This window comes from Microcaecilia unicolor, chromosome 2 (genome assembly GCF_901765095.1).
Source record: "Microcaecilia unicolor chromosome 2, aMicUni1.1, whole genome shotgun sequence".
NCBI lineage: Eukaryota > Metazoa > Chordata > Amphibia > Gymnophiona > Siphonopidae > Microcaecilia > Microcaecilia unicolor.
Window position 1 is genome coordinate 74,070,292 of NC_044032.1, and position 25,792 is coordinate 74,096,083.

Sequence of the window (25,792 nt, forward strand, 5' to 3'; positions counted from 1 at the left end):
ACTTCTACGGTCTGTGCCCTGAAAATAGCAGATACAAATCAAGGTCAGGTATACATATAAAGTAACACAGATGAGTTTATTTTGCTGGGCAGACTGGATGGACCGCACAGGTTTAGTCTCTGCCATCATCTACTATGTTACTGTGTTACATAAGCCTGCAATTACTCTGCTTGAAATCCACTCGTACGAAGATTAGGCACTTTGAATGTGTGTCAAAATTCTGGATCTTTCTGCCACATTTCGAGAAGGGTCTAAAACCCTGATTTTGGAGATATGTGAAACCAAAACAAACATAAAAACAATAAAATAAAAAATCAAAGTTGAAGAAATACTTTGATGAAAAGACAAGTTTGGAAAATCTGTCGAAAATTAGAAATAGCAATTTGTTTCAGAAGAGCTTTACACTTGTATCTGTCGGCTGAGTGGGAAAAATAAACTGAAGGGCAGAGGAGACTGCTGCAATGCATGGGAAGGGTCACGCATACTCAGAACTTGGGTGACTGACTCAATCTTGTTTATCAACAGAAAAAATAAACACCTAAACACTGAAGAAAAAAGTTATAAAAAGTGACATACACATACTATAAGACATATCTTATCATCTAGTATCTTTTAAATACATGTTTTAAGAAAATGTATCACCTGCTTACATTACTGTAAATAAAAAAAACGAGGTCCAAAGAAACATCATCAATATAAAAAAAAAACATTGTACATAGCCCCAGAAGAAAGAAATGTAAAACACCTTCATAGGCTAATAGGAGAGCTACTGCATCTGGTGGTGTATCTCCCTTTTCTTCTACTGGATAATTATCACAGTCTGTTAGTTCTTCAGCATTACTGTGAAGGAGAAGCTCAGGCTCAGATTCAGTCTCAGGCACCCTACTACTGTCAAGTGTTTTCAGTCCAGAAGAAATTCTGTAAATTGCCACAGATAAAAGGATAAAATAATACCTTCATTAGTAAACACCCACTATGCTATTGTTCATACACATCTCAAAAGCTGAAATGATTGTAAAACAATAAATATATTGACAAATGGAAAATAAGTCTGTTCAACAGAATTTATTTACTCGGATATTATCCCAAGCTGAAACGTGCTGGGATAGAAATTATGATATTTAAACAAGGTAAAGGGCAGATATGTGAAGCCTCTGATTCTTAAGAATTGTTGTTGGTTGTTAAGACAAATCTGATTAACTTACAATCATTATTTAAGACTTACTCCAGTGCTCACCAATATTTCTGCAGCCACAACTATGGAAAGTGTGTGATTTCAGATGTTCTATGAGCCTCTCACTCCAACTGTGACACCAAATGCAGATTCCTTGATCCCATTTGGTGTCCTGACCCACAGTTTGGGAAGCTCTAACTTACTCTGATAGTTGCTCACAAAGTTCTTCATCACCATCTCCTTGTGGAATATCAACTGGAGTTCCTGCCGAACCAGGATAGCCTGTATCCATACTGCTCTCTCTCTGTATCTTTGGTCTTGTCTCAGGCTGGAACACTGGGGCTACAATATATTCAGTGTTTGGAACCTAAATAAAATCAAATTCAGTACAAGACTCATCAGATAGATATTTAAGCTAATACTTCCTTCCAAATATCTTTTTGAAGATGCGGTCTCCATAATTATATACAGTACTCTAAGATCTCCCCTCCCTATGCACCTAAGCATCCTTGCCATTTTAAGATCATCACAAACGATCACACCCAAGTCTCGCTCTTCTTCCATGCACAAAAGTACTTCACCCCCTAAATTGTACCTCTCCATTTGGTTTTTGCAGTCCAAATGCATGAGCCAACATTTTTAGCATTAAATCTTAGCTGCCAAATTCTGAACCATTCTTCAAGGTTCACTAGTCCCTCCCTCGTTTTATCGACATCAGGGGTGTCTACCATATTGCAGATTCTGGTATCATCCGCAAGAGGCAAATTGTACCAGACAGGCTTTCAGCAATATTACTTACAAAAATGTTAAAATTAACTGGCCCAAGAACTGAACCTTATGAACTCCAGAAGGGAACTCTCTTTATAACACAATGCAAATACTATGATGAGCATCAGCAATAAATCTGAGACCAGATTCACATACCCTGGCTTAAAAATTAGATTCATTACTGTCATGGTATGTCAAAGCAAATCTATTTAGAGATATTTCCCCCATGGAAGAAAACAGACAAGAGGCATGGTGCAGCGTGAGGGCACAAGAACAGTGCATATCCAATAGGCATCTCAGAAATTCCTAGAATGTTATGGAACTTCCATGTGAATGTGTGTGATGATGACATCTCCCATACGTGTGATAAGTGTTCAACTTATCTTTACAGAACGCAGTGTCAACAAAATTCCCTGAATCCAATGTCAAGGAAGATCAAGCAAACAGCTGTCATTCAATGTCTTTCATTTGTATACAAATATCTGTGTGCTACTCTTATATTCTAAAAACACAAGCACAAGGTGAAAAGATATACCATCAACACAGCATCCCATTTTTTAAACTGTTAAAACAAATCAGAATATCATCCTTAAATTTAAATGTAAATGAATTTCTTACCCTGAAGTTGAAGTTCTTCTCTCTAGTACAGTGTCGTTGCTCTAATAGCCACAGAGAAGTGAGAATGGCAGCTGTTGACGTCTTGACACGCATCATTGTGCTGTGTTCCCCCAACAACTCTGCCTTGTTAGGACCAGGAAGCAGTCTCTTGCTTGACCAACGGATCATCCATTCTACCAATCTTGCAATTCTGCAGAATTTTGTCTTCAGTTCTACTGGAAGTTCTTCATTAGGTATTACATCTTTCAACTGAACTAGTTTGTATGTATATTTGCTACCTAAAGCACAAACTTGTGGCACAGGACACCCTTCATTAGATGTACAAGGTTTTTCTGTGCTTTTGCCTTGTGTTTGGTTTACTAGCTGCTGTTTTAAACTAAATAAGCCTTTTGTTCCCATGCTTTTAGTACTGGATCCACAAAAGTACTTATGTATAGAGGTCTCTGACCCTTTGCACCTTAAAAATGAATGAGTAAAATTAATCAAACCTTTTTGATATTCATTATATGAGGAGACTGGTTTTAATGTTCTGCAGGGGTCCTGTGTAACACCATAGAAGCAACCCGCTCGGAAAACACTTTGGCTTCTTGTTCTGATTTGCCGGCGTCTCACTGATGTGTGAACATCAAAAAGAACAGAGTTTAATTCATACTCCTGAAGGTGTTCAGTAAAACTAGTCAGAAAAGGAATACCTGTGTCACTGGAATTGCTTAGGTCTCTTTCAAGAACATAACTCAGAAAAAGCTCAAGAAATGAAACATACTCATCATCATCCCGTTCAAATTCCCACGTACCCACAACTGGTATCGTTAGTTCTTTCTGTCTCTGTTCACTACGATCTTTTCTTGAATTATGTACTTTAATACAATCACCATTAGTCTTAGAAGTAGCAGTGTTCTGGTTTTCAAAAACATGTTCTGTAACTTGCTTTGTGTCCCTAAAACTGAAAAATATGAAAAAAGATGACATGCTTTAAAAAACTCTATAATTTTGGTTCTGAAATATAATTAAGGTCAACATACTGCAACATAATATGGGATGTAAATAAACTAAATTCATGCTGGGTGTCAGTCCAAGGATTATATACACAAAGATGTATTGCTGAATGGAACAAATGGGTCAGCTCTTGCATTGAACTCAGTGGCATAGCCAGGATGAATTTTTTTTTATGTGTTTGACACTGCTTTCAGTTTTTCTCTCACTGATTACCCCCCTGAATGAACCTACAGATACCTCTGGTTATGTTCCTAAAAGTGATCAGCACATATGGCGAAACTATGCCATGGTACATTCATTTCGATATGCAAGCCAAGTTGAAAATTTAGCAATAAATGATTCATCAGTATTACCCTCACCTTTTGTCTGTTTGTTGGACTAATAGATTAATTCCAGTACACTATAAAAAAACGCTACTAAACATACCTTATATGTGTATCTTATACATGCATTTACAGGTGCAGCTGCTTTGGGTGTAAGGCAGCTGCCTCCAGAATTGCTCTGCCATGTGTACAGTCTTTATCACTGTCACTTTGGAAATCAGCTCCAGTGTTGGATCAATGGAGGATACAAGTATGAGATACTGAACACTTAATGCATATTGTTTATGCTGAGGAGTGAGCTTGGGCAGTTTCTCTTGACATAAGCAAGATATAGTCCTTTGTGAAAGCCCCTTTTGCAGCAATAATAGTCACTTGTGAAGAGTATGAAGACTTTTACACAGTATTGAGTCAAGAGGTGTGAAGACTTATGCGATCAAGACTTGTTTCTTACTCATATTTTTGGAACATTTCTATAACATATGTTGTGTAGATCAATGAAAACTCCTGCTTTAATGCATTTTAATTATTTTTATACAACAGAATGTGAAAGATGTACAAAGGACTAAAGGCATTTACAAGGCACTATACTTGACCAGTTTAATTTGTCTTAAGACTGGTTGTCAAACAATATACTTTTACATAATGAGCCAAGTATGTCTGCCTTTCTGAGGATGAAATATATTTTTGAAAATTTAACGGAAAAGGACCAAATTTGACATGTGGTGATCAGTGAAAAGGAACATCTAGTTTGAAAATGGGGCATATTGGATCAGGGCTTCCAAAGAAATAAAGACCCCTCAAAATGGCCCAGTTCAATTCCAGCTTCTGTAGCAAAGAAACATTATTGTATTATTGTACTAAATTGTAGCAGATAGGGTATTGCTCCTTTCAAACTGCTTATCACCTCTTCTCTACTCTTCCAGCCACAGATGCACAAACAGTATACAGATACACACAGGGATTGGAAATAATTCAATGTATAATTTCCCCACCATGCACCTCCCCCCCCCCCCCCCCCAATCTGCCACATCTCTATCCTTGCTGGGCTGGCATATAGTGAGTTAGATTGGTAATTTATTTTGTTTTTGTTATGCCTGAGCCATATAGGTTTCTTAATGGTTACTATCCAGCTTATTTTCGAAAGAGAAAGACGCCCATATTTCGACCCAAATCGGGAGATGGGCGTCCATTTCCCGTGGGCGCCCAAATCAGTATACGTGAAACCCGATTTTTGACGTCCTCAACTGCAGTCCGTCACGGAGACGAACAAAGATCACGGGGACGTGACGGAGGCGTGGCGAAGGCGGGACTGGGGCGTGGTTATCAGCCGAGGGGAGATGGGCGTCTTTAGCTGATAATCAAATCAAGAAGGGCGTTTTTGACGAGAATTTAGTCCGCTTTATTTGGACCCTTTTTTTTCAGGTCCAAGTCCCAAAAACGTGCCCCAACTGACCAGATGACCACCGAAGGGAATCGGGGATGACCTCCCCTGACTCCTCCAATGGTCACTAACCCCCTCCCACCAAAAAAACCCCACTTTACAAACTTTTTTCCCCAGCCTGTATGCCAGCCTCAAATGCCGTACCCACCTCCATGACAGCAGAATGTGTTCTATCCTCTGACAGGCTTTCCCTGGTTCTGATGTGGGTCTCAGGTGAGTGTGACACCTTTTCTGTTAAGGGCACTGCAGAATGCCCGGGGTGCATCGGGGTGGGTGTAGGGTATTGGGCTCCGTGATTCCACTAGCTTGTGTTAAATGCTCACGATGTTGGTAGTTGGTAGGCTGTACTCCCATGGTGCTTTTCCCTCTGCTTACTGGGTCAGATGTGCCCTGTTGTGTTTCCGGTAGCCCATGAGATAGTGGCCATTTGTGTAAGACACTTTTAGATCCCTTTCATGTGTTACCCACGTTAGAGAACGTTAGTTATTACCTTGAATGTTGCTGAAAGAGGGCATTGTACACCATTCTGCCAGCTCGGACCTACTGCTAATCTCAGTACCAGCGAGACTCGTTGCCAGTGGGGCACAACCTCTGATCTGCAGTTAACTGTGAATAAAGGTGCTTATTCAAATAAAGGACGTTTTCAGTGAGATTAGTCTTCAGGTGTGAACTGCTGTGCCAAGGTTATACACCAGCAACAAGCCCTGTCCCTGGAGCACTTTTAGTGGGTACTGCAGTGCACTTCAGGCAGGCAGACCCAGGCCCATCCCCCTCACCTGGTAACACTTGTGGTGATAAATGGGAGGCCTCTAAAACCCACTGTACCCACATGTAGTTGCCCCCTTCACCCCTAAGAGCTATGGTAGTGTTGTACATTTGTCCCTCCCACGACCAAATGGCTTGGATTAGGACGTTTCTGAGCTGGGCATTTTTAGTTTCCATTATCGCTAAAAAAAAAAAATGCCTATCTCAGAAGGGACCAAATCCATGGCATTTGGTCCGTCCAAACTGTATTTTCGAAACAAAAGATGGACGCCCATCTTTTTCGATAATACGGTCTGTCCCACCTCTTCACATACCTGTTTTCGGACATAGACGCCCATGGAGATGGGCGTTCGCGTTCGATTATGCCCCTCCACGTACAGTGACACCTAGGGCCCTGTTTACTAAGCAGCGTTATAGGCACGTTAACATTTTTAACGCACATCAACCATGTACGTGCCTACAATATCCATATAGGCGCCTACATGGTTAGCACGAGCGCTAAGTGTAGGCGCGCTAAAAACACTAATGCACCTTAGTAAACAGGGCCCCTAGTGTCTGAACCATATCATTTACTGACAGTGGCTAGGCGTACAGCTTCCTAGTGGTGGTGAAGTATAGCATTACCTGTTGCTTTGAGACAGTGGCACCCTTTGGTTCAACTGTTAAATTTGTCCTTTAAATCAGCAATGGCTTGCATTTAACTAAACATGAATCTCAAGTCTCTAACCTTCAGAGTGTTGTGACTTCATCTGTGAAAGAAAGTTTATCTGTTCCTATGAAGTTAAAAGCACTTCAGAATATTCACTAGACTAAAATGTTGATTATTAAATTTTCCAGTAACACATTTTATCTTTCCTTTAGAGCTTTTTAAGATTTATGTGAAAGATATGTTAGCTTATTCAAACTTGAATTCATTAGGCGTGCCCTCAGGCAACAAAGTGACTTACGAAGAGGAAGAGCTTGATCAAATTGCTTCTACAGATAAGACTAGATATTTCTAGACTTGTGGAATCCTCTCAGGAATTAATTTCTAAAACAGCCACATTGGTTGTCACTCTTCAATCTGTTGATCAGAAGTTCTCCATCCTCAAGTCTTATTTTCCTAAGAAATCTGTTTTATTTTATGGCCAAGATATCTCTCTGTTTCCTGATGTAGCTAGAAGTATTCAATTATGACGGAAAGACTGTTCTTAGCCTAAGACCTAAGGTTCAGGCTATTGGAGGGACTTTCTTTATATAATATCCCTATAAATGTCATGTCACATTGGGCAAAGAGTAGTTACTTACCTGTAACAGGTGTTCTCCGAAGACAGCAGGCTGCATATTCTCACAAGTGGGTGACGCCACGTCGGCCCCGGAGGATTTTAAAGCAAAATCTCAAAATCTCTTTACGGCGTTCCGTCGCGCGAGCGATCGTACTGCGCATGTGCGCACACCTATTCCCGCTCGCCGAGCGGACACGCCCCTCAGTTATATCCAAAAGAAGGAGGAGACAACTCCAAAAGGGGAAGGTGGGAGGGTTTGTGAGAATATGCAGCCTGCTGTCTTCGGAGAACACCTGTTACAGGTAAGTAACTACTCTTTCTCCAAAGACAAGCAGGCTGATATTCTCACAAGTGGGGTATCCCAAGCTTTCAGGCTTACACAACAAACAGTGGTCAATAGAGTCTCGCAACGGCGAGGCCAGAATAAACATTGACCTGAAATATCTAAATGAGTGTAGCCTGGAACAGAACAAACATGGGCTTAGGAGGGTTGGAGTTGGATTCTAAACCCCAAAGAAGTTCTGCAGCCCCGACTGCCCAAAAACCGACTGACGCGTCGGCTATTCTGCTGAAGGCAGTAGTGAGATGTGAATGTGTGGACTGATGACCACGCCACAGCTTTGCAGATCCCTTCAAAAGTGACTGATTTTAGATTAGTCACCTATTCAGCCATGGCTCTAATTTTGTGAGCCGTGACATGGCCCTCTAGAGTCAGTCCAGCTTGGACAAAAATGAAGGAGATGCAATCTGCCAGTTAAGAAGAAATGATGCGGTTTCCGACAGCAACTGGCATTAAAAGAAATAAACAACTGGGCGGACCTTCCGAGGGAGCTCGTCTGCTCCACGCAAAAAGTGCGCAGCTTGCTTTCGCCAGGGCTTGTAAGATGAGGGAGAAAGCATGTTGGCAAGACAATTGACTGGATCAGATGGTACTCTGATACCAGCGCCAGTAAGAACCTTGGCTGCATGCGGAGAACTACTCTGTTAAGATGAGAAGTAAGGTAAGGAGCTTGAGCTACTAGAGTCTGAAGCTCACCGACCTTTCGAGTTGAAGGAACAGCCACCAAGGAGAATGACCTTCCAGGTCCAATACTTCAGATGACAGGAATCCAGTGGCCCGAATTGAGCTTGCAGCAGCTGGATGAAAACGACATTGAGACCCCAAGATACTGAATAAGGAGTGATAGGGGCTCTGACCGAAGCATAAGAGCCAACTTGAAAAATTATTGTGGGTGCTAAGCCCAACAGAAATAATCCCCCTTAGATACAGACAAGGAATTCTCTCAATACTGTGGGAGAAGTAAACATCATGAAGTGGACAGCTGAAGGCTGACCTTGTACACGTTGATGATAAGCTCTTATTGCACGAAGATGAATACAGACCGAGTTGGTCTTGAGACCAGATTCAGACAGGTGTGGAAAGAACTCAAGCAAGGTCTGTATAAGACTAGAGGCAGGATGTAGGACCTCGCTGTCACACCAGACGGCAAACCTCTTCCATGAAAAGAATAACACCTCTTTGTGAAATCTTTTTTGGAAGCAGGCAAGAGTCGGGAGACACTCTTCTGGAAAAGTCAACGAAACCTACACTCTCAACATCCAGACCGTGTGAGCCATAGATTGGAGGTTGGGATGTAGAAGTGCCCCCTCGTTCTGCGTAATGAGAGCTGGAAAACATTCCAACTCCAGAAGAAGAGGGAATCGTATCTGACGTAGCTAGAAAGGAGCAATCAGAATCATGGCTCCACAATCTTGCTTGAGAATCAGCAAAGTCTTTTCCACCAGATGTATGGTAGGATACGCATACAGAAAACTTGTCCCCCAAAGAAGGAGAAAGGCATCCGATGGTAGCCTGCCGTGAACCTGCAGCCTGGAACAGAACTGAGGGACTTTGTGATTGAACTAAGTTGCTCAGCCTGTCGGCCAGACTGCTGTTTACGCCAATTAGATAAATGGCTTGGAGAAAACAAGCCGCGTTGGCGAGCCCACCGCTACATCTGCATGGCATCTTGACTCAGAGGACAAGATCCAGTACTCCTTTGTTATCGAGTACATCACAACCCGATTGAATAGCCAGGAGGGATGCAACCTTCGTCAGCAGCTTTTGACTGAGTAAGGTGGACTGAACACCTCAGAATCAAAATGGAGAGAATTAACCACCTCTGAGGGGAATTCCGAAGACTGGCGAACTGTTGGGTTACATCCTCTAGATGTGCAAAAGTGTCAAGGGAGTGACGTGAACTGTGGAAGCCATGTGTCTAGAAGTCTCAATATTACTGTGCTGTAATCTGTTGAGACGGGCAATCAACGTGTTAAGGGAACACTTGCACTCCCAGTCCATGAAGATACGCTGCAACAACAGCTAGGCACTAGGAAAAACATACTCTGGACGCAAAGTGAGTAGAAGTATCTTGTAAGTCCAGAGAGCATAACCATTTGTTTTCCTGAAGTATGGGAAGAAGGTTGTTCAGGGAAATCATCCTGAACGAAATCAGTTGAGGCCCCTTATGTCTATGATGGGACGGAACCCACAAGGAAGGACCTGGGATAGAAACTCAATCCTTCTTACCCTTGTGGAACAGGCTCGACTGCATTGGTACTGAGAAAGGCAGAGAGTTTCTCTGCAAGTACTCACTGTTGATGGAAGCTAAAGGATTAAACTTCCAATGAACAATGTGGAGGGTTTGATTCCAGATTGAGAATGTTCCTAACCGGACTATTTGAAAAAAACCCCCGGTTGGAGGCTGTGGTGGAGAAAATTTGAAGTTCCCCCCGACAGGCAGAGTGGCCGGTACGGACATTCGTTGTTTTTTTTTTTTTTTGTTTTTTTTTATATATATAGTGGCTATGCTGAATTGGAGCCACTCCAAAACCCCTCTCTGGTTCCTGCGGAATAGCTGCAGGAGCCTGATTAGGTGCACGCCGTTGACTAGAACGAGCGTGCTGATCTCTTTAGAGAAGTTCCGAGATGAGGAAGTGTATGCACAGCATATCAACAATTTTCTGCTGAGTCTCCTCCTCCAGGTGAGAGGCACACAGTCATGAGAGTCTGCGCATCACCATACCTAGAGCAGAAATCTAGGTGTTACAATACAAGTGATGAAAACGCCATTGGACAGGAACTTGCGACACTTGGAAAAAAGATGTAGCCTACTCCGGTGGGAATGCTCATAAAGATCTGGCAGGACTTGGTCTTGGACGCGATCATGCCAGCCTGGTACGCCATTCTCCAAGGGAGGCTAAGAATGTATGCTCTGGCCTCGGGGGCGCCGAAGCAAGTTCTTAGAACTGCTATCAGTTCTGAGTTGAAGATGGTAGTCCAGGACCTCGAGCATCTGGCATTGGGCTGATTGACAATCTCCATTGTAATGTGTCAAGAGAAATAGAGGATCTAGAGGATTCTCAGCAGAGAAAACCCCATGACCTTCATGTTCATCAGATGAACCATCATTGAACTGAGCCAACTACTCAAACAGAGCAGCTCAGATGCAAACATTGACCAGTATAGAGCAACTGTCATACATACAATTCTACAGAACAGCTATGGAAAATATGTTCTCCTGTAGCAAAATGGCTGTTCTTAACATGCATTTCTGGGCCTGGAAGCCAAGGTATGGAGGCGCGGTAAGTTCTACGAGCGAACACCCATACCAGAGGCAGCATCGGTGAAGGAGACCAGTTGAAAAGCTAGATGCCGCGGGAGGCGGTAGCATCCATGGCGTCCAATGGTACCCATGGTCTCGAAGCCAAGGACAACATCTGGCAATGCAAGGGAATCGAAACCAGACTGCCAGATGACTTCCATAACAGAGATGTGACCGATGGTACTGATAGTACTCATGGCACCGACGGTGCCGATGATACACATGGTACCGATGACCCCCGGTACCAATGGAACCCATGGTACTTGGTACCGATGATAGTCATGATATCTGGTATCGATGGTACCCATGATACCCTAGTACCGAAGGGACCCTTGACATGTGGTACCGATGGTACCCATGATATTCGGCACCAACAGCACCGACGGTACCTATGGTACACATGGTATCGACGGTGCTCAAGACACCTGGTACCAATGGCACCCATGGTACCGATGGTACCTGGTCATGCACCGACGGTATCCATGATAGCTATCCATGGTACCGACGATACCCGATACCGATGGTACTCGTGATACTCGGTACCGATGGGCGATGATACCTGTGATCGATGGTGCCCATGATATCTGATGCCAATGGTGATACCTGGTGCCGACGGTGCCCATGCACCGAAGACACTCGGCACCGATGATACCCGGTGCCGACGGAATCCATGGTACCGATGGTACCGGTACCGACGGGACCCATGGCACCGACCATGGTACCAATGTTCCCGGTACCGATACTCCTCGGTACCGACGCACCGGTGACATTCGGCACCGACGGCACCCATGGTACCGATGATACTCGGTACCGACGGCACCCATGGTACCGATGAAACTCGGTACCGACGGTACCCATGACACCCGGTACCGATGATACTCGGCACCGACATGATACTCGGTACCGACGGTACCCATGACACCCGGTACCGATGACACCCGGTACCGACGATACCCATGACACCCGGTACCGATGATACTCGGTACCGACGGTACCGATGATGCCCGGCACCGACGGCACCCATGGTACCGATGATACTCGGTACCGACGGCACCCATGGTACCGATGATACTCGGTACCGACGGTACCCATGACACCCGGTACCGATGATACTCGGTACCGATGATGCCCGGTACCGATGCGGTGTATCGACGTCCAATGCCAGGATACCTCCATAATAGAGGGAGCAACGCTCTCGGCACCGACTGATGTCTGAAGCCCAAATACCTCCATAACAGAGGGAGCAAAGCTCTGGGCACCGATGGTACCGACACCCGCTGATGCGCCTGAATGACCTGCCAAGCAGGAGGCGCCGAGGCAGGTGGAGACCTACTCGATGCATAAATATACCCAGCGTGCATCGGTCTCTGTCGGACTCCCTGACAAGTAGCATAAGTCTCGTCTTTGAGACACTACCTGCGCTTCACAGGGAGATGATCCGGTCCTTTGGGCATCCCTGGCAGAGTAGAATACGTCTCGGTACTTTGAGACACTACTTGCGCTTCACAGGGAGATGATCCGGTCCTTTGGGCATCCCTGGCAGAGTAGAATACGTCTCGGTACTTTGAGACACTACTTGTGCTTCACAGGGAGATGATCCGGCCCAAGACACTTCCGCCGATGCGTCCGAATGACCTGCAGAGCAGGAGACGCCGAGACGGGTGGAGACTCACTTCAAAGGTTACACCACTGATATTGTGTCACCAGGCTGCCCATTCAGTGGCTGTGACATACATCTTCACCATGAAGCAGGCTCTCACAGCTCTCGAGAGCAATTTATTTAATAAATGGATCAAAAAATGTGGGCTTGTTTTATTTGCTGGCTAGAGAGAGCCCAGATAACAATATACCAGCACTTTCAAGTAAAAAAGAAAAAGAGAAGCTTATAAGCTTCGTTGAGGCACAGCCCCTTGTGACTCTGGCAATTACTTAAATTTTTTTCTTGCCTCAGGTACAAAAAATACCTGTATATATAAGCCACAATGAGCCTGCCATAAAAAGAAAAAAGAAAAAAGAAAAAAGAGATTTACTCCGAAGACCTGAAGAAAACACGAAGCCCTAACGAACTCCGTGTCTCCTCAGACGCGGAAAAAGAAAAACTGAGGGGCGTGTCCGCTCGGCGAGCGGGAATAGGTGTGCGCACATGCGCAGTACGATCGCTCGCGCGACGGAACGCCGTAAAGAGATTTTGAGATTTTGCTTTAAAATCCTCCGGGGCCGACGTGGCGTCACCCACTTGTGAGAATATCAGCCTGCTTGTCTTTGGAGAACAATCAATATGTTTTTGGGGGAATCTAGTAAGCTAGAATTGTTTCTGAAAGAAAAATCTGAAATATCCGATATGTGATTTATTTAGATAATTTCAGTTTGGCTAATGAGTTTAGATTAAAGGGAGTCTAGGAATATTTGTTTTATTGCCTGCTTGATGATATTGTTTTACTAGGAATAAATAAGTTAAGACATTTTCCTTTTTTGTTTTATTTGATTGATCTTTTATTTCCTTCCCTCTTTGTGGAGTCAACTTTCTTCCTCATGATGGGCACCTTTTACGAAGCTGCGGCAAAAGGGGACCTGCGCTGGTGTCAGTGTGTGTTTTTGATGCACGCCGAGGCCCCTTTTTACTATAGTGGGTAAAGGCTCCCCCCCCCCCCCCCGAAATGGCTGCTCAGTAAGTGCTTCACTTGCCTCACAGCCATTTCTTTAAAAAAAGAAAGGTAGGTCTTTCTTTTTTTTAAAGAAATGGCTGTAAGGCAAGTGAAGCACTTGCCGAGCAGCCATTTCAGGGGGGGAGCCCTTCCCGCCACCCACTGAGGTGGCAGTAAGGGCTCCTGTGCTAACTCAGCAGTAACCGCTGTCCAATTACCGCCAGGTACACACTGGTGCTACAAAAATATATTTTTGTAGCGCTGGATATGATGGCATGCTAGGGGTGGGAACTACTGCCGGGCTGCTGCGGTAGCCCAGTGGTACTACCTTTTTAGCAAGCGGTAAGCCTGTGTTGGGCTTACCGCCGCTTTGTAAAAGGGGCTCAATGTGAACTTGATGAATTTGTATTTCTTTGACAGAACTTTCTGTTTCAGAGACAGGCTTGGAGCAGAGTGGCACATAGTGTGCTTTGACTGCAGCGGCCATGAGGAGTAGGGAGGAGCCGCAGAAGAGAGGAGAGTGCCAGAGAGGTAAGAAGTGCAGGCAGCGCAATGCTGGATGTTTGCGGGTGGGGAAGAGACGCATTAACTGGCATTAAAAATTTTTTAACATGATTAAACATTTAACACTTTAATCGCTTTATTAACGCGTTAAATGCTGCAGCCCTAGTTTTAAGTTCTACAAACTATTTCTACCCATCTACCCATAATGAAAGGCTTACTTCTGTAAATAATTCTGATCTGTTTCCTCAGTCAGCAAAGCCTCAGAGAGAGTATCTGCAGTTTCTGCGTCACTGTAAACCTGAGGTTTTCCGTAATCTGTGAGCGTGCTCTTGCTGAGGCTGGTTCCTAATGAGAATCTGTCATAGCAATGAGTTTCATCATCTGGATCTTCCTCTTCTGCTGGCTCCCAAATATTCATTTCAGCACCACCTATGTTCCTTATTACACGTTTCAGGCTTTTCAGTTTCACTTTCTGGATTTTATGCATAACAGCAGACATCATTTCTTCCCTTTTTGGGCCTAACAAAAATACAAGAAATCAATTTTGAAGTCAGATTATGTATGAATTACTGTATCCTACCCAATAAAGTAGGGGGTATTGCTGAATTCAACCTTAAGCATGGAGCCTCGGGTTTCAAGTTTAATTAAACATTTTTTTCATGCTTAAACAATTGCATGGAGCATTTTACAGTATCAGTACAACTACTAATTCTTTCCCAACTTGATTACTGTAATTCTCTTTATTCAGGTTTGCCTTTAAAACTATTAAACAGATTGCAGTTGATTCAAAGTAAGGCTGCTAGACTAATATTTGGGAAATACAAATTTGATTCTGTGTTGCTCCTTTTGTTTGAGCTTCACTGGTTACCTGCAAAACCTCACACTCTATTTCAAATTTGTTGTTTAGTTTTCAAGTTTTGCCGGCTGTGTTACTGAAAGTTTATCATTGTTACTATGTTCTCTGGGTTCTACCAACTCTAGTCGCAATGTGGACCACCTGATATTGATATTTCCTTCTGTTAGGAGTCTGAAATATAAAGCATTTCTTTCATGACAACTGTTTTGCTTATCAAGCTAAGATTTGGAATTCCTTACCACTAAACATTTGTCTTAGCCCTTCCTATCTACATTTTAGGAAACAATTAAAATGTTACCTTTTTTAGAGAATTTTGTTAGGATAAATAGTTTGCATATAGGGATAAAGCAGGCTACAAATGCTTAACATATTTTAAAAGCTGATGATTCCTGTGAACCAGTGAAACTGGTTAAGAAAATCAACAGCATTTTAGCCACTATTGCTATGCATTTCCAAGCAAAAAAAAAAAAATTACCACAAGTTATAAAATCACAACAAATTGTTTCATGAAAGGAACATAAAATTAGGCATACAATGACATTGAATATATAAACTAATTTTATAAATTTTATATAATAAAAGTTCTATCTAATAAGTTGAATAATTTGCTCACAATGACAACTTATATTTATTATTTCAACACTTTATTTTAAAATTAACAAATACAAATTAAATCAAAAAAATGCTAACAAACAAAACAGTAACACCATGGTCATGAGAACAGAAACAAAACCTGAAAGCAGAACCTTAGAGATGTGACCATTAATATATAATAATAATGTTAAAGCATTCATAAGACAAACAGAGCCCCAATTTCATATAGAAATGTTTTAAAAAATCCTAACGGCAGCATTGGCATCCATTTAAACTAAAATAACTTCCTCCACTTACCAACCCTCCCTACACCAATAACATCTCTAAATGCTCCCAGAAAACACAAAATTGTAAATACCCAAGAATTATAAAATCATTAGGAGAAAAATACTACCATTAACTCGTCTTATTAAGATTTAGAACTTCCCACATAGCAGAAGAAAGGGATCCAGTCTGCATCAAAACACATGCCTATGATCCTGGAGTTCATACGTAATTTGCTCCATATACACAACCCCCCCCCCCCCCATACTTTATGAAGCCATTCTGTTACAGAAGGAGGAGTCCACATTTGCTCCATATACACAACCCCCCCCCCATACTTTATGAAGCCATTCTGTTACAGAAGGAGGAGTCAGCTTTTTCTTGTACCTCACACAACTACGCTTCTTACTGCCAATAAGAAACCAGAAATCAATTTTGTACATTTCTGAAGTATTATCCACTCAGGATCTTCTCCCAAGAACATTGCTAATGCAAAATTGGTCATTGGTATATTAGTAATCTGTGAAGGAATCACAAAGACTTGTTTACAAAAATGTTAAATATAGGGACAAGTACTCCACATATGTATAAATGTCCCCCCTTGATTATATTGTCCCCAACATAAATCTTAAGTCCTAGAATCCCTATTTGCTGTGGCGTAACAAGTTCTTGTTAATAACCTAATTTCAGTATTCAAGAGAGCCGTCAAAATAGAACATTTAAATATTTTAGACCACAGAGTGATCCAGTAAGATTCTTGATCAATAAAGCCAAGTTCATTATACACACATATACATATATATATATACACACACACATATACATATATATACACACATGTACAGACACATGCAATACCTAAATAATTTAGCAATCTAACCTCTCATCATTTGTTAAATAAGATCTTCTCAAAGGGGTGGTACTCTTGTAAAACAAATACGCTTCTCTTGGTTTTCAACCAACTGGTGTATTTGAAAATATTTTAAAAAATTGAAATGGTTTCCCTAATACTTCAACCAATTCCTTGTGAGTTTGAAAGTTTTTAACCAGAAAGAATTGTGCAAAAGTCAAAGAATGGCCCAATTACAGGGACAACCCCAACACATTCCCCCCAACTCTCTAGCAACTGCAGTGCAAATAATGGAGTGTAAGAGAGTAATAGGGTGAATCTTTGGCCAACTTACATACATTCTTCCAAACTAGGATGTCATACGATAAGTTATGATGCTCTGTTATGGTTAGAACTATAGCTTTGTTTTATCTTTATTTTTAATCTTTCTTATTTTTATCTTATCAATAAGTAGAGGAGTGTGGTAGCCATGTTAGTCCACTCTTAAGGTTATCAATAGAAATCAAACAAAATAAAACATGGAAAAGAAAATAAGATGATACCTTTTTTTATTGGACATAACTTAATACATTTCTTGATTAGCTTTCGAAGGTTGCCCTTCTTCCTCAGATCGGAAATAAGCAAATGTGCTAGCTGACAGTGTATATAAGTGAAAACATTCAAGCATTACTATGACAGTCTGACAGGGTGGGAGGAGGGGGGTGGGTAGGAAGTATGCCTGGGGACATCAAAGCATATCATTGATATTCTAACAGGATAGGTGTGGATAGGTGAGGGGAGGGTGATCAACAGAGAAATACAGCTTTATAGTTTATAATGGGCTAGGAACCCCAGATCCTTGTTAAGTCCTTTCTGTTGGGTGTTAAAATATTCAATCATTCTGACTTCAAAGGTCTTACGTTCTTGTATGGTTTTAAAGTTACCTTTCAGGATTCTCACTGTGAAGTCACTGGTACAGTGTCCTGGTCCTGTAAAATGCTGACCAACAGGGGTGGGAGCCCTACTGGCACCAGTATTGTTCATGTGATGTCTATGTAAATTGAATCTTGTCTTAAGCATCTGGCCTGTTTCTCCAATATAGCATCCTTCGTTACATTTTTTACACTGAATGATATATACCACATTGGAAGATGAGCAAGTGAAAGATTCCTTTATGTTGAATATCTTTCCTTTGTGGATGACTGGAGTTCTTTTTCTTTTCATGTTTTATTATTTTAAATTGTAAACTGCTCAGAAGATTATTCCCATGGGCAACATATCAAATGTTAAATAAATCTTGAAGGATGCACATTTAAAAGACAGTATGGGATGCATGCTTGCTTCTCAACATTGAGGGAGCTTTCTCTTCCAATGTCAAGTGTTGCTGTGCACAGGGAGGCACAAACTTCGATGCCTCTCGAGATAAGGGGGTTGGGGACCACTTCCACAGGTAAAGCAAGGACCTTGGGGTAGAAGTGGTTGAGTGCTATGACTGGCGCAAGTGTCCTCGACGCCTGAGCACTTTGGAGCTACAGCATACTTGCTAATTCCTCCTTCAGCATGGCCCACAACCGGTCATTGAGGACAGACATCAGTAAGGTTGGGGCTGGTGTCAGTGTGGAGACAGCCTGTTGAGCTGTCAGTGTCGTATTGGAAGAGGGGTTCCAGCTGCACGGGAGATGAGGTGATGGCACCATAATAACCAGAGGAGGAGCAGTCTTCTTGACGCCAACACTTCTTGTGTGCCAGCAATGCTCATGTCCTGGAGCTCCCAGGCACTATGCATTGAAGGGGACCAATGCCAATGCTTCTTGGCCTTTGCCCGATGCCCGACTTCAGGGTACCTTGATGTCGAAGAGGACAATGTCAAATTCAGTGTCGGGTCCGATGCAAATCGGTCCCGGGGATTGTTACTAGCACCCAGTGTGGAGGGAGGTGGATACGTCCTCGATGCCAGTGCATTCCCAGTGTCAGATTGTGTCCTGGCAGCCATCAGGGTCGGCGCTTCTGATGCCAATGGACCAGACTTTGAGGTACCAAAAGTTCCCTCTTGCGGGCCTGATGCACATTCTGTGTTTTTTTTCTACATTTTTAAACAGAAAACACAGTTCGATGGATACTGCGCAGTTTACGGAAGAAAGAATTTATAAACAGCTTGAGAATCTGAAAGTGGACAAAGCTATGGATGGAATACATCCTAGGATACTGAAGGAGCTCAGAGATGTCCTGGCGGGACCTCAAAGATTTATTTAATAGATCTTTAGAGACGGGAGCGGTTCCGCGGGACTGGCGACGAGCCGATGTGGTCCCTCTTCACAAAAGTGGAGACAGGGAAGAAGTAGGAAACTACAAACCAGTATGTCTCACATCGGTGGTAGGAAAAATAATGGCGTCGCTGCTGAAACAAAAGGATACTTAACTTTCTAGAAGCCAATGGGTTACAGGACGCGAGGCAACATGGCTTTACCATAGGAAAATCCTGTCAAACAAATCTTATTGACTTTTTTGACTGGGTGACCAAATAAATGGATCAAGGACATGTGCTAGATGTAATCTACTTGAATTTCAGCAAAGCCTTTGATATGGTCCCCCACAGAAGACTTGTGAATAAGCTGAAAGGGTTGAACTTAGGACCGAAAATGGTGAACTGGATAGGAAACTGTTTGATTGACAAGTGGCAGAGGATGGTGGTAAATGAAATCCGCTCAGAGGAAATGAAAGTGAGCAGTGGAGTTCCTCAGAGATCAGTGCTGGGGCCTATTCTGTTTAACATATTTGTGAGAGATATTGCTGAAGGGTCGGAAGGAAAGGTTTGTCATTTTTGCGGATGACATGAAAATAACCAATAGAGTGGATACCCTGGAGGGAGTAGAAACAATCAGATCTCCGAACATTAGAAGAATGGTCGAGGGTCTGGCAGTTAAAATTTAAATTTCAAGATAATGTAATTAGGGTTCTAGTCTCTCAAACTGGCATGACGAAACCCAATTGTTTATGCACTTAACACTAGTATATACTAGTATCTATGTTTATGTACTTGAAAAGAATTTTTTTATTATTTTATATATGCAGTGCTCAGTGTGAGTCTATGTGCTCTTAAACCAAATAGTTTAAAAAACTATATCAAGTACAGCAACCAATTGCCATCATTGCACTGTCCCTTCCTGACCTGCCTATATGAACTAATTATCATAAAAGGATTTTAAAAGTTCTTGTAGCTTAATCATTTAGCTTATTGCGATGTTCTTGCAGGTCCCGTTCAGTGCTGCTTGGTGTGTGCTGCTGAAATCTGTGACATATGTACTCTGTACATGCTATAAAATCAAATTAAACATCTTCTTAATGTCTCCACTTATTTTTATTCCCAAGTGGAGACATTAAGAAGACGTTTTGTGTCATCTGCAAATTTAATCATCTCATTCATCATTCCAATATCCATATCATTGATAAATATGTTAAATAGCACCGGTGCCAGTACTGATCCCTAAGGCACTCCACTATCCACCATCCCTCCATTGAGAGAAATGACCATTTAACTCTACCCTCCATTTTCTGTCCAATAACCAATACCTAATCCACACCAGAACGTTGTCTCCTATTCCAAGACTCTCTAATTTTCTCAGGAGTCTCTCATGAGGAACTTTATCAAAAGCTTTCTGAAAATCTAGATACACTACATCAACCGGCTCACCTTTATCCATATGTTTATTCGTGCCTTCAAAGAAATGAAAAAAAACTGGTGAGGCAAGACTTCCCTTGGCTGAACCCCTGCTGACTCTGTCCCATTAAACCATGTTTGCCTATGTGTTCCATAGTTTTATTCTTTATAATAGTTTCCACTATTTTGCCCGTGAGCACCAACATCAGGCTTACTGGTTTGCAATTTCCCGGATCACCCCGGAACCCTTTTTAAAAATCGGCGTCACATTGACCATCCTCCAATCTTCATGTACTATGGACAATTTTAACGACAAGTTACATATTAATAACAACAGATCAGCAATTTCATGCTTGAATTCTTTGCGTACCCTTGGATGTATGCCATCCGGTCCAGGTGATTTACTGCTCTTTAAATCAGCATTTTTCAAACAGTGTGCCATGGCTGGTCCGCAGGTGTGCCACAGGAGTTGACGGTCATTTATTAGTAGGGCCAGCTTAATTTGTGCCGGAACAGAGTATATGTTTTAAAAAAGTTTCCTTGTCTCTAGCGATCAGTGCCAGGGAGCAACGATTCATACAGCCTAGTTGCACCAACCCTGGAGCCTTCTCTCTGATGTAACTTCCTGCTTCCACATAAGTAGGAAGTTACATCAGAGAAGGCTCCGGGGTTGGTACGAACAGGCTATATGCATCGCTGTCTGTTGCTGCCGACCGCTAGACACAAGAAGATACAAGGGGGGGGGGGGAAGAGAATGTCAAAACAGACAAGGGAAGATGCCTGTTTGCTGGCTGGAGAAAGAATAGGAGAGAGAGATACTGAATTACTTGTGAGGATGGCGGGGGAATAGAAGGTAAATGCTGGAATATTTGTGGGGAGGGGGAGAAGATAAAATGCTGGACCATATATGGGGGGGGGGGAAGGTAAAATGCTGGACCATTTGTGGAGGTGTGCCTTGACAATTTTAGCGCCATGTAAGTGTGCCATGAGATGAAACAGTTTCACAATTTCTGCTTTAATTAGTCGTTTCAAAATTTCTGCTTTAATTTGTCAATTTCACTCAGTACATCTTCCAGGTTCACCGAGATTTTTTTCAGTTCCTCCATGCGGGACAAACTGTGAAGGAAGAAAACATATCCCTATGGAAGGCACAAATATGAGAGAAAAAGACAATGAGGAGATCAGTGAGACGCGACCTCCTTGCTCTGCAGAAAAAAACAAGACTGTGGGTCCCATGTTCAAGTGGAAATGCACTTGCGCGTGCCCAGTGGGACCGCTGCCAAAAGCCTCTTAGATATAGTGCACAGGGCAGTGTTCACAATAGGCTCAGTCAGAATGACATCACCCAAGTGTAAGGATACATTTGTCATGCTTGTCCTCGGAGAACTATTATTTCCAACATCAATCTATATAAATGAGCTTGGACCGACTCACCCGCAAATGCTCAGTAGAGCCCGAACGTTGAGAAAGCAAAAGTCCAAGCCCCACCTCCACCAGCTCCAGAACCAGGGAGAATTCAGAGGTGGGGCGAGGGGCGGAGAGTACAGAAAACAGCCCGAACGTAATGCAAACATTCTGTCACTCACACACATGGAACTCGGAAAGGGAGGAAGGGTGGAGGGAAGGACAGGGCGTTGGAATCAGAAGTGGAGGGAGGGAAGGAGGGGGCGTGGAAATCAGCTGTCATGAACAACGGAGTCGAAGTCAAAAGGAAGGCTCAAGGAGGGAGGCCAGTAGCAGGAGCACTTGAACTCAACCAATAGGGAGGAACTCTGGCAGAAACATCAGATACAGCATTCGAAGCCGCCCCTTCATTGAAGCCACCCGCGGCACCCGCTGCTGAAAGCCAGGAAGAATCAGAGGAAGAAAATGGCGCTGCCTCCACGAATTTTGGACGTTTCTACAATGGGCAGTTAAGGACGTTCAAAAGTGGATGTTTCTATGAGAAAGACGTCTTTCTCATAGAAACATCCAATTTTGGATGTCCTTAACTGCCCATTGCAGAAGCGTCCAAAATTTGGACGTCCTCTACTGCCACGTCACAGAAACGTCCAAATTATGTACGTCCTCAACTGCATTTGCATGCTGGCAGGCCCCCATTCCCCCCCAACGACACAAACCACCCCCCGAGCGACAGGGGACTGGAGCTCCTGAGGACCTCTAGTCCCCCTGACGATCCCACCCTCCCCAGCTTCAGGGAGGGCTGCAAGGGTCCCTGTGTGATGGTGTCACTCCATCCGCCGCCCGCCCCCCTATCTTGGTTGGAGGAGGGACGCAGCCTGCCTCCCTCCTCTTCCATCAACGCCACAAATGGCGGCGCCCAGCCCTGCCCAGTGCATCCTGGGATGCTCTGGGCGGGGCTACACACCATATAAGGGAGAAACTCCCTTCTTTGAAGGAGTAAACAAACATGTGGACAAAGGGGAACTGGTTGATATTGTGTATCTGGATTTTCAAAAGGCGTTTGATAAGGTACCTCATGAAAGGCTACAGAGGAAATTGGAAGTTCATGGGATAGGAGGAAATGTCCTATTGTAGATTAAAAACTGGTTGAAGGATAGGAAACAGAGAGTGGGGTTAAATGGGCAGTATTCACAATGGAGAAGGGTAGTTAGTGGGGTTCCTCAGGGGTCAGTGCTAGGACCGCTGCTTTTTAATATATTTATAAATGATTTAGAGATGGGAGTAACTAGCGAGGTAGTTAAATTTGCTGATGACACAAAATTATTCAAAGTTGTTAACTCGCGAGAGGATTGTGCAAAATTACAGAAGGACCTTACAACACTGGGAGACTGGGCGGCTAAATGGCAGATGACATTTAATGTGAGCAAGTGCAAGGTGATGCATGTGGGAAAAAAGAACCCAAATTATAGCTACGTCATGCAAGGTTCCACATTAGGAGTTACGGACCAAGAAATGGATCTGGGTGTCGTCGTTTATAATACACTGAAACCTTCTGCTCAGTGTGTTGCTGCAGCTAGGAAAGCGAATAGAATGTTGGGTATTATTAGGAAAGGTATGGAGAACAGATGTGAGGATGTTATAATGCCTTTGTGTCACTCCATGGTGCGACCGCACCTTGAGTATTGTGTTCAATTCTGGTCGCCGCATCTCAAGAAAAATATAGTAGAACTGGAAAAGGTGCAGCGAAGGACGACTAAAATGATAGCGGGGATGGGATGACTTTCCTATGAAGAAAGACTAAGGAGGCTAGGGCTTTTCAGCTTGGAGAAGAGACGGCTAAGGGGAGACATGATAGAGGTATATAAAATAATGAGTGGAGTGGAACAGGTGGATGTGAAGCATCTGTTCACACTTTCCAAAAATACTAGGACTAGGGGGCATGCGATGAAACTACAGTGTAGTAAATTTAAAACAAATAGGAGAAAATGTTTCTTCACCCACGCATAATTAAACTCTGGAATTCGTTGCCGGAGAACTTGGTGAAGGCGGTTAGCTTGGCAGAGTTTAAAAAGGTGTTGGAAGGTTTCCTAAAGTACAAGTCCATAGACCGCTACTAAATGGACTTGGGAAAAATCCTCAATTTCAGGAATAATTTGTATAAAATGTTTGTACGTTTGGGTAGCTTGCCAGGTGCCCTTGACCTGGATTGGCCGCTGTCAGGGACAGGATGCTGGACTCGATGGACCTTTGGTCTTTTCCCAGTATGGCATTACTTATGACTTATGAGAAGGAGGCTTGAAGGCCTGACTACGTATAAACTAGAGGAAAGGAAGGATAGGAGAGATATGACACGGATGTCTAAATACTTGAAAGGTTATTAGTATACAAAAAATCTTTTCCAGAGGCTGGGAAGCAGTAAAACTAGAGGACATGAATTGAGGTTGCAGGGTAATAGACTTAGGAGTAATAACAGGAAATACTTTTTCACAGAAAGGGTGGTGGACCCATGAAATACCCTCCCAGTGGAGGTGGTGGAAACAAAAACAGTGACGGAGTTCAGAAATGATTGGAACAAACATAGAGAATCCCTAAATAGAAAGAGATGGTATCAAAATAAAACAAATGACCTTATGACTGGTATATATTATAATGATGAGAAGTGGTGCTTTATTTACAATTCTAGCAGTGGGGAAATAAAGCCAGCAACGGGCAGACTGCTAAGTTTTATGTCCCATATATGGCAAGTCAGATCAGGATAGGCTGGAGTGGGCTTCAACAGCAACTTCTGTAGTTAGAAAGAAAGGCCAGTGAAGGATGGACTTCTACAATCTACGTCCTTGAAAATGCAAAGACAAATTAGGATCAAATATACATGTTTTATATTACATTCATATCATAATCTATGAGTGTGGATGCACTAACTCGGGAGGGGAGGACATCTTGAAGTTGAATTTAGCAAGTAAACTGTTGGTTAATAATGTTGTTGGACTGTTGGTTTAATCTCAAATTGATAATAAATGTGACTGTTGGGCACACTGGATGGATTGTTCAGGTTTTATCTGCCATAATCTCCTATGTTACTATGCACTATGTTACATCTAAATGGAGGTCCTCATTTCTAATGCAAGAGGAAGAGAACCTGTTTTGATGTGTGCTAAACAAATCTAGGATAAGATGTCCTCATAGGGAGATTCATTTCACACAGAAGAAGAAGGATCAGAAGAGATACTTCTAGAGTACTCCTCCTGTTCTGTGCAAAATTCCAGATCTGGGGACAATAAGGAACAGCTCTCTCATTGTTCAGAATCTGAGGCAGAAAGTAATAAGATTTAAGATATTGTGATAAGCTTGTGTTCCTCTGCACTGGTATAATGCTAGAGGATTAGAAAAGTTCTTTACAGCAGGCTTTGGCAAATTCATTAAACATTTTTTGTATAAAGGCTATGGCAGAGCCAAAGCAGATGGAGACAACGGAACAGTTACTGTAATCAAGACCAGGGAAGATGTTATTGGAGGCTGATCAGTCTGTTGCTATGTAGAAGATGGTTACATGTTAACAAGATAGTAGAATAAGTGCTATCAGTACACAGAGATTCTTGTACTGGGGCAGCATTTCACAATTTACACTGGTGTGAAAGCTGGCTTATCTGCTCTAAAAGAGCAACCTGATGACACTGATGAAGTAAGGCAAAGATCAGCATTGGCGAAAGTCTCTTTCCCTTCTATTGTGTAGACAGCTCAGGCAATAGCTGTGCAGGTATGTGCTTAGGAGTAGTATTCTGAACTATATCTGTGCTTAAGGTATCTGTGCTTCTCTTTTGGCTTCTATGAACTTTTTCAGGATGCCTTGACCTCAGGCTTGCATAAGAATGTAAATGACAACTCTGCCTTAGGTATGGAAACTGCCAAGCAGAATGCCAATTGGAAGAGGTCTGGTGTTGCTCCTTTGCAGCTGGATTCTGAAAGCCATTAAGCAGAGAGGTACAGGCAACATCCTCATGGAGGAGAATGAGTGTGCAGAGTCAGATGACCTCTGCAAAAACA

The 25,792-nt window shown here is 42.8% G+C and overlaps 1 protein-coding gene across 1 annotated transcript in view; it reads right to left on the minus strand.

Moving 5' to 3' along the window:
• Nucleotides 1-25,792, minus strand: part of LOC115461867 (ciliogenesis and planar polarity effector 1-like) — a 337,061-nt gene that overhangs the window by 13,893 nt on the left and 297,376 nt on the right. The window contains exons 25-28 of the mRNA XM_030191927.1: nt 14,362-14,662; nt 2,561-3,503; nt 1,378-1,541; nt 746-918 (exon numbers count right to left, since the gene is read on the minus strand). Coding sequence (XP_030047787.1) covers nt 746-918; nt 1,378-1,541; nt 2,561-3,503; nt 14,362-14,662 — 1,581 coding nt within the window. The remainder of the gene's footprint in view (nt 1-745; nt 919-1,377; nt 1,542-2,560; nt 3,504-14,361; nt 14,663-25,792) is intronic.